This window comes from Gymnoscopelus braueri (genome assembly GCF_963280865.1).
Source record: "Gymnoscopelus braueri genome assembly, chromosome: 23".
NCBI lineage: Eukaryota > Metazoa > Chordata > Actinopteri > Myctophiformes > Myctophidae > Gymnoscopelus > Gymnoscopelus braueri.
Genome location: NC_137625.1, coordinates 29,908,529 through 29,918,279, shown reverse-complemented (window position 1 = coordinate 29,918,279; position 9,751 = coordinate 29,908,529). Strand labels below are relative to the sequence as shown.

At 42.6% G+C, this 9,751-nt stretch overlaps 1 protein-coding gene across 1 annotated transcript in view; it reads left to right on the top strand.

Annotated features, from left to right (window-relative positions):
* The window catches only part of bcat1 (branched chain amino-acid transaminase 1, cytosolic), a gene marked incomplete at its 3' end in the record, with an annotated part of 10,911 nt that extends 4,075 nt beyond the window's left edge, over positions 1–6,836 (top strand). Inside the window, exons 5-9 of the mRNA XM_080420874.1 lie at positions 293–435; positions 786–871; positions 3,496–3,636; positions 4,213–4,287; positions 6,798–6,836. Of these exons, the coding sequence (XP_080277000.1) occupies positions 293–435; positions 786–871; positions 3,496–3,636; positions 4,213–4,287; positions 6,798–6,836 (484 nt within the window). The remainder of the gene's footprint in view (positions 1–292; positions 436–785; positions 872–3,495; positions 3,637–4,212; positions 4,288–6,797) is intronic.
* Between the last annotated feature and the right edge of the window lie 2,915 nt (positions 6,837–9,751).

The window sequence follows — 9,751 nt, the reverse complement described above, 5'->3', positions numbered from 1 at the left end:
TAAAAGTCTGGAATTAAGAATTTACTTGAGTAAAAGTACAGATGTATTGGCTTCAACATGTACTTAAAGTACCAAAAGAAAATAGCAGATCGACAAGCTCACAATGCGACGCAATGCGTCGCATTGTGAGCTTGTCGATCTGCTATTTTCAGCGAAAGCTTTTCCCAAGTTGTTGATGATTACAAAACTATTCCATGTCCTCAACTGTATGATACATTATTGTCTTGTATATCATTATCCCTTTCTCTAAATATTCTGCTCTTGTCTGTATTGTTTCCTCGGGTGGTTTCAGGAACTACGGAGGATCCATCTATGCCCAGCATGAAGCAGTGCATTACGGGTGTCAGCAGGTGCTGTGGCTGTATGGAGAAGACCATCAGATCACCGAGGTGGGAACCATGAACCTCTTCCTCTACTGGACCAATGAGAATGGAGGTTAGTGCACATGAACCCGTTAAGACCGGGAAAGCATCTGTGTCATTTGATACTTTGGCTATTCAAAAATAGCTGCGCTATGAGCTTGCAGATCTGCTATTTTTGATTAGATAAATTTTTTTAAGCGAACATTTTTGACTAAAATCTTTGCTACTGGGGGTCCCTGGAACAACATAATGTGAGATGGGGGGGAGGGGTCCGCGGCCAAATACATATAATTTTGAGGGTCCTTGACATTAAAAAGTTTGAGAACCAATGGTCACTACTGCAATACTGTGTGTGACGTGTCTGTCACCACTTGAAACTTAATACAAAATATTCCATTCCTCTTATGGTCTTATCGTCTGCAGAAGAGGAGTTAGCAACTCCACCACTAGATGGCATCATCCTCCCTGGTATCACCCGACAGAGCATCCTGGAACTCACAAGGAAATGGGTAAAGGGAGAGACAGAGAGAGTGTGTGTGTGTGTGTGTGTGTGTGTGTGTGTGTGTGTGTGTGTGTGTGTGTGTGTGTGTGTGTGTGTGTGCGTGCGTGCGTGCGTGCGTGCGAGAGACAGAGAGTAAGACATAGTATTGATGGTCATCAGTGGTTTTACTTGGCAGCTCCCATGTGTGAATGTGCACAGTCTGTACACAGTTGATTGACATATTTATACTATATTAAAATTGGCTAATGGCCCAGGGGGCGGACCACGGCCATGTCACTCTGACTCAAACATAAACAAACCCGATACGCCCATATATAGGCAGGACAACGGCCACGTCACTCAAACATAACCATAAACAAACCCGTCCGCCGCGTCCGGTTGTCCAGAGCGATTTTTTAAATTATGATTGTGTTATAACCAAGTGGACACAGTATTATTATTAGTATTTGCATATTGTGATGGTATTTTGTTCAGTAATATTGTTGTGTTGTTTATTGCAATATTTTGACACATTTCTTAAAACTCTCTCAATCATTTTCTTTTATTATTTAGTTGTTGTTGGAAAGCCAGTCAGTATTTTCAAGAGAATCCTATTTGATAGAAGCAGGAATATTTTGTTTTGGATGGAAATAAAAGATAAAAGAACTTTTCAATAAATCCCCTAAAAATACACGACGATCTCCGCCATTCTTTGGATGTAGTATGTTGCAAAATACAAGAAATAAGAAATTATACGTAGCCTGCGAGTTAGTTCTGGCAGCATACACTCGAGAGGTTACATGCATTGCTCATTCTATGTGGCTGTTTACAGCATCATGCAAGATCCATACGTCATACACTGACGTGGCAATCAGCTGTCCAATTGGGCGGGTATTTAAGTTCTCTTGAATCGGTCATTCCATCCGCTTGTGTCCTAGCTTGTTGTCATGCGGCGTTTGCTCCCACCACCACCCCAGCACCACCAGTAGGCTCTGCTATTGGTCTGTTCCCCATAGGGGGTTGTTATGTATATCTATCTCCCTGCTCTTAATGGTTAATGATGGCTGTATGATTGTGCTGAGCAGGGAGAAAAAATATAGCAGAGCCTGAACGCCAAGATGAAATATTACATCCACACTTGTATTCTTATTCTATTATATTGCTTAAATATATTCGGTCTATAATATTGGTTCAATCTATTCGTGAGTTATCTGACAGAAGTGGAGAATTCTTTAATCGATACGAGTCAATACTACAAGTTCTGCATTAAGATCCTAAGTGTGACTATATTGGATAAGTGAAGTCACCATTACACGACAGCTATGGACATGTGCATATATATGGGACCGACTGACTTCAAACTCGGTGCGTGCATCGGCAAGGACTCAAGGGAGTGCGGTGCCCGCTGTCAAGTAGATCGGATATGCGGTTGTCTAGAACCGCCGAACCGACCGAAATGTGGCTATTTGGCTATTGGTTATTTAAACGCATGCACCTCAGTCTCTGCTCTTCCTCTAGCCCTGGTTCAGAGCGTTAGTGGCTTCGCTTTAACGCCCTGGAAGACCCCTCGCTCTGCGCATGTACAAGGAATTCCACTGCCCTGCGAGCGCTCAAGAGCAGTGAAAATAAACAAAACCATTTCGCTACTCACCGAAGCAAAGGCTGTTTTGTGTTGTTGAAAGTCTATTCTCCGCACTGGGGAGCCTCTCAGCACCCCACCTACTCTGTAAAATACACTTTTTGGGCAGAAAATAAAATAATGTCAGCGAGACGGAAATAAATTGTATTTACTCCACAGTGCCCTCTACAGATTTTGGTTAATGGTAAGTTCAAATCCTCCAGATCTGTAGAGGCACTGTGGAGTAAATACAATTTATTTCCGTTCGCAGGGCAGTGGAATTCCTTGTACATGCGCAGAGCGAGGGGTCTTCCAGGGCGTTAAAGCGAAGCCACTAACGCTCTGAACCAGGGCTACTCTTCCTCCTGCTGTCAGAGTCCCTGGACTGTTGGTATGTGCCTGTTTGCTCCCACCACCACCACCACCAGTGGGCTCTGCTATTAGTTCTGTTCCCCATGGGGGATATTGTATATCTATCTCCCTGCATCCCTGTCATTTTAGATGTATTTGGCTATTCAAAAATATCAGATCTACAAGTAGGAGCTTGTAAAATCTAGATTTTTTTGCAAATCTTTGAATATATATATTTTTAAAGTGGACATTTGTCTCAACAAATGTCTCAACAAATGTCTTATTTTTTTCTGAAAAAACTATTGTTGCTATATCAGTGGTGCTCAAACTTTTTCTTGCCAAGGACCCCCAACATGATATGTATTTGGCCGCCGATCCGAGTTACAAATAAAAAAAACAAACAATTTATTCCAAGATTTGCACAAATGTTTTTCAAAAATAGCAGATCTACAAGCTCGTAGATCTACGAGCTTGTAGATCTGCAATTTTTTAATAGCCAACGTATAAAAATAATTGATATAGCTAAAATCTAAAATGACACAGATGCGTTCCCATGATTGAATGGGTTAATGGCTAATGATGGTTCAGATGGGGGTCCGTGGCCAAATACACATCAGTTTGGGTACTAGTACTGCCTTAAAATAAAGTTGTTACCATCTTCTTTCTCTGTCTCTCTCTCCCAGGGAGAGTTTAAAGTGGCAGAGCGCTACCTGACCATGGGAGAGCTGTGCCGAGCCCTGAGGGAACGGCGGGTCAAGGAGATGTTTGGTTCTGGGACGGCCTGTGTGGTTTGTCCAGTGGGACGCATCCTCTACCAGGGAGAGGTACACAATTTATCCGTCTATATTGTGTTAAGGATTTTACTGTGTTAAGACAGTGGTTCTCAAACCTTTTCATGTCAAGGACCCCCACATCTATTATGTATTTGCCCACAGACCTCCATAAGAGAAGATTTGTGTGTCAATATAATTCATAATTGTTCAAAATGTTTCAAAAGATTTTGACTGTCTATTGTCAAATAGCTGAAGTATACAATAGGGTTTAAGTGGTTAAACTGATACTGCTTCTATTCTATAATTTTTTAGCTGGGGACACTTCGGAATCCTCTCTTTCAGAAACACTGGTGTAAGAGATAGATACAGTAGCGTCAACTTGTTTTGACATATAGTAAAAAAAAAATGTCATACTAGTCCACTGCTTTCAAATGAGACTCTATTTCTCTTGTGACCAGGTGAAGTGAGTTAGATGTTTTCTAGAGCCCTGTAGCCGTTTGCTTTAATATGTTTCCACAACTAATGTTATTTGTTATAAGAGTGAATTATGTTAACAAATGTAATATGGTAACAAGCGTGTATGCATGTATGTAGCCTTCATGTGTATTTATTCGTGTTTATGTCCAGAACTTGCACATCCCCTGTCAGGAAAATAACTCACAGCTGGCCTCTCGATTGGTCAAAGAACTCACGGATATACAGGTGGGTAGACACGTGTACGCACGCACACACACACACGCACGCACGCGCACGTACACACTCACACCAGCCAACCCAGATGTTTGTTTGTGCGTGGTGAGGGTAACAGCTGGCGGAACATCTGCGCAGCCACTCTGCCACTCTCCCCTCAGACAAAGGACATTTTTTTGAAGTAGGAAGAGACTCCTTCACACAGACAGACCTCAGTTTAAAAACGGTCTTTATTGGAAGGACAGCCAACATCTTTAGCTGCCAGTGCTGGGGAAGATATACTTTCAAAACGTAGTTGAAAGTATGCTTTCTATTAAAGTTAAATAATAGTATGCTATTACTTTCTGTGCCTAATAATGTGTTGCATTTCTTTTGCATTACTTTCCCAAAACATCCTTAACTCTTTGACTGCCAGAAATAAAATATAATTTGCTTAGCCACTGCCAGCGATTTTCGAGTGTTTTCACTAACCTTTGAAAAATCATAGAATATTCATCTCCAGTATGATCGATCCCCCGATCACTTTAAAAGACGTATCCGAGTCTCGTAGAATCGCGGGGAGAAATCGGTTAAGAGTTACAGTAAGTGGTCAGACGGGTGGGCTGTGTGCATTTTCAGATTTATCTTAGTTATCAACCGATTGATTGTTCTGACGTGGGTCAGTGGAACTAACGTAGATACTTTAAGTTCTTATTTGTATCATATGAAAACACATATTTCAAGGGTGTCAAGAAAAAATACCATGACATTGTTTTTTGCATTATATTACGATGAAAAACCTTTTTTAAGCCAATTATTTGGTGCAAACTTGCAATACCCTCGCGGCCCACAGGTTGAGAACCACAGGGAAGACACAGGGAATCAGGAATCGACATAACGACTAAATTGGGAGGAAAAAAAGGGGAAAAAAACATCCTGTAACAAGTTGCCAATGAGAGACTGCAGTTTCACTCGCTTCTTGAATCGTAGTCCTTGAATTCTAAATGTCTTATCTCCTCACTGAAGCTCTGCTCTGCTCTGTCTGTGTCTTCATTCTGCTCTCCGGAGGCTCTCTTGCTATCTCTGTCCTCACTCTCTCTGGTCAGTCAGGGGTCAGTGATTAGCATATCGGCTCTCTCCATCACCCGGGGTGTGTGTGTGTGTATGTGTGTGTGTGTGTGTGTGTGTGTGTGTGTGTGTGTGCGTGCGTGCGCGCGTGCGTGCGTGCGTGCGTGCGTGCGTGCGTGCGTGCGTGCGTGCGTGCGTGCGTGCGTGCGTGCGTGCGTGCGTGCGTGCGTGCGTGCGTGCGTGCGTGCGTGCGTGCGTGCGTGCGTGCGTGCGTGCGTGCGTGCGTGCGTGCGTGCGTGCGTGCGTGCGTGCGTGCGTGCGTACGTTTGCGCATGTGTAAGAACAGACCTGGGCCCATAACGATAGCATCTTTCCCACCAGTGCTTCTGAGAGAGAGAGAGAGAGAGAGAGAGAGAGAGAGAGAGAGAGAGAGAGAGAGAGAGAGAGAGAGAGAGAGAGAGAGAGAGAGAGAGAGAGAGAGAGAGAGAGAGAGAGAGAGAGAGAGAGAGAGAGAGAGAGAGAGAGAGAGAGAGAGAGAGAGATGTTAATGCAGGCCTAATGGCAGAGTGAGGACAGAGGGAAGGAGCTCAGTTGGAGATAGGAGCGAGACAAACTCCTGAACACTCTCATTAAGCTCGCTGTAATTGCACAAACCCAATTATTGCCTCAGCCTTTTGTGATCTTCAAAGCCGAGATGCCGCAAATGAAGCCTCGAACAAGTGGAGAAAGAGGAAGAGGAGGAAGAGGAGGGTGATGAGCAAAAGGGTGGGGGGGGGGGGGTGCGTTGCAGCGTGGGCAGCAAAGCTTAATGAACAATAAAATTGACAAAATGCTCGAAAAACGCCGGCTTCCTTCTGCAATGCTGTTAAATCTGTTGACATTTCATTTGGTGGGAAACAGTGCTGCGTTCCCCCCCCCCCCCCGTTCCCCCCTCCCCTTCTTGAAGACAACATTGTGCAACAAACAAACGAGTGGTCTGAGGCAGCGGATGAAAGATGGGTTTACTAACTCGCCCCGCCGTTCCTCTTTCAACTTAATTAGAAATCACATCCTTTTGTTTCCCCTTCGCGGGCGCTTATTTACTTTCGCACTCCGACCATTAGAACAAATTTGCAACATGAGACGCAAATAATTGGATTTGTCTCCGCGCCTGTCATGGATTGGGGAACATTTTGTTTTGATTTTTATTATAATTCCTGCTCTTTTCCCCCCCCCTTCTGTTGTGTTGTGTTGCGTTGTTGTGTTGGTGTTGGTGGCTGAGTTTGCAGATTCGCTTGTGGATATTTGTTTTCATATATATGTATATTTCTTTTATTTTACTGTTGCGCTGTGCTCACAATTAGGCAGCACGGCAGGCGAGAGAAGTTTAGTAGTCGGTGACGAGAAATGTTTCCCTGTTTTGGGCCTGGAAGAACACAAGGTTCTCTTTAAACCTCTCGATGACCTATTGTTTATTTTTTCTTTCTCTGTTACAGCATGGCCGCACTCCTAGCGACTGGTCTGTCCTGGTGTAGCAGAGCCAGCGGACGTCTGGAACACACACACACACACACACACACACACACACACACACACACACACACACACACACACACACACACACACACACACACACACACACACACACACACACACACACACACACACACACACACACACACACACTACATCCAGGCACACAGTACAATATGAAAGCGATCCAATAAAATAAACATTCAAATGCCCAAAGACAGGATACGGTCACCATGCACATTTTAATGCGCAAGTACACACATTCAAAATATGCAACATGGTGTAAACGCTTCATCAGTACAATTGCCCTTTGTGCATGTTCATGGATGAATTCTTTTAAACGTGCAATACTCTCATTTTAACTGTAATTATGCTGGAGAGCAAGAATTGTACAGTCACTGAGACATGCTGCTTTAATGCCCTTACCTCCCTTAAAACTTGAATTAATGACTCACACATGCAACAGTCCACTATAATTAGCAAAAAACTTCCAAGTAATGTTGACTCACACTCATGCAATAGTCCACAACTGTTTATAATATTTCCACCATGACTTAGGCTGTATCCCGTTTTCCTTTTCTTTCTTGTTCTCGCGCACACAGTAAAATCCTGTGTTAATTAAACTCTGAGTGCGACGCATTGTGAGCTTGTAGATCGGCTATTTTCAAATGGTCAAAATGTATATAGGGCTGAAGCGGTTAATGTATGTTTTGTGATAATAATCAAAATCTACAAAGTAACTAGTAACTAAAGTTTTCAAATAAATGTAGTGGAGCAAAAGTACAATATTTGGAACCGAGATGTAGTGGAGTGGAGGTAAAAGTATTGGAAATTAGAAATACTCAAGTAAAATACCTCAAAATTTTACTTAAGTACAGTACTTAAGTAAATGTATTTAGTTACTTTACACCACTGCATACTGCACAGTCCATTGATTACCACTGATCAACATTTGTGTGAATGTAGCCGGATCAGTGTTGAAAGGGAAACAAAATATGACACCAGCCTTCCCTTTTTTACAGACATGATCAACATTCACTGACCAATGCACACTAGTCTTAAGCCATGTCTAACATGTGGCTTAGAATGTTTTAAAATGTTACTGAAACTATACTCTGGGTCTTTATTGCTGATAAGATTTGTTTGTTTCTGTGTTAAAACCATCTTTAATAAATATGGTATCGTATAACTGCTACTGTTATGTAATTGTTGTCCATGAGCCAGTATACAGTAGCTTTACCTGAATTTCACATGGAAACCTTGGATATGAGAGGTTATTTTTCATGTAATCCTAAAATGTTGATTCTCAAGTGAGCGCAACAAATAAATATGCACTTCAAAACAGCATTAGTCCCATTTCTTTTTCTTTTTTTTGTACTCATGCTAGCTATATAAATACCTGGCTATTACATTATTATTATAGCAGACACAATACATTGCCATTAAAGGTCATTTTCTGCAGTCACATAACATAACACATCTATTGTGTATATTGTGTGGGTGACCACACAATGAGACATACGGAGGGAATAGGTCTGTGCAGAGTCGCTGCTTTGCTTACGCTATAGCAGTGGTTCTCAACCAGTGGTCCGGGGACCACCAGTGGTCCTTGAGGGGGTTCCAGGTGGTCCCCTGCTAAATGATGGACCCTAGGTTGATCTTTAACCTCTTGAGATCGTAAAATGAAACCAAACGGACCCGTCATTTTACACTCTCAAGAGTTAAATTATTGTTAAACATCTGCATTACTTGATTAAAGAATTGTTATTTGATCATTTCCCTGTTATCTCTCCTATGGTACCACATCAATACAGCATGGAATTGTGGACAAAATCTTATCCAATGATAACAAAATATTCAACATTTTGGTTAACCGTTTCACCGTTTGTTGTGTGACAGGGCACAACAATGGACATATATATGTCCAATATGGTCACTTATTAGGGCCTGCTTCATACTGCATTCATGCATTTTGATGTTTGATAGGATCATTTCTGTGCCAGTCCTTTATAGTGCACAGGCTTAGATTTCGATATCACAGAAATAGGAAGTAGATATGTTAGTGTGTTCTGTTCACGGGTCATTGGCATGGAAGTGTCTTTGCGGTAAGAGTATTGGAGGCAGGCTGGCAAGGTGAAGTGTTTACATGTTCGTATGAATGAAAGGTTTTTGTTTTTCGCACCCGGTTGTTAAGAGCACAAGCTCTTATGACGTGTTTGAAGTCAATGAAGATGGAGAAGATGACAAAATCCAGGTGAATTATTGCTTTGGTGTGAATGGACACAATCTACTCAAGACCCAGAAATATAGTTACACATGATGGTTTGTGAAGGATGAACTGCACTCAGAACTCATCCGCTGAAATGTAGCGATGTTGCCAAGCTACCGTAGCCTGGTAAAGCCCCTCCCTCCAGAAAATCTAATTTCCATTTGATTTCAGGAAGGAGTCTGGCCTGAAGGCTTGTCTGGGCGTTTCTAGCCCGTTCACCAAATGGACGAGCCTATCAGCGTCGTCGCTCATCGTTCTGTGATTGACAGCGAAAGTTGGTCAATCAGGTGGCGAGTTCGAGTGAGCCCAAATGGAACCGAGTGCAGCCTGAGTGCAGCCGACCAAAAACGAACGGCAGCCATCTTTTTTGACCGCAGTGTTTTCTACTCTCTTTTAAACTTCAAAACGCTCTCAAACTTCTATTTTGAGGCACAGAATTTACTTTTAAGATATCGTTTGGATAGAATTTAGTTGTTTAACTTCATATATGTGGTCAATTAATCATAAAGATTCAGAGAACCGGCAGGGGCGGGCAGTGACACGCATGTATCCGAATAAGGCAACCTATTTTGGGCATGACCGTCTCAAAAGTCCCGTTGCGTCACATTAGTCTGGAGGTGGTAAAAATGCACTGGCTGAAGGGGAACA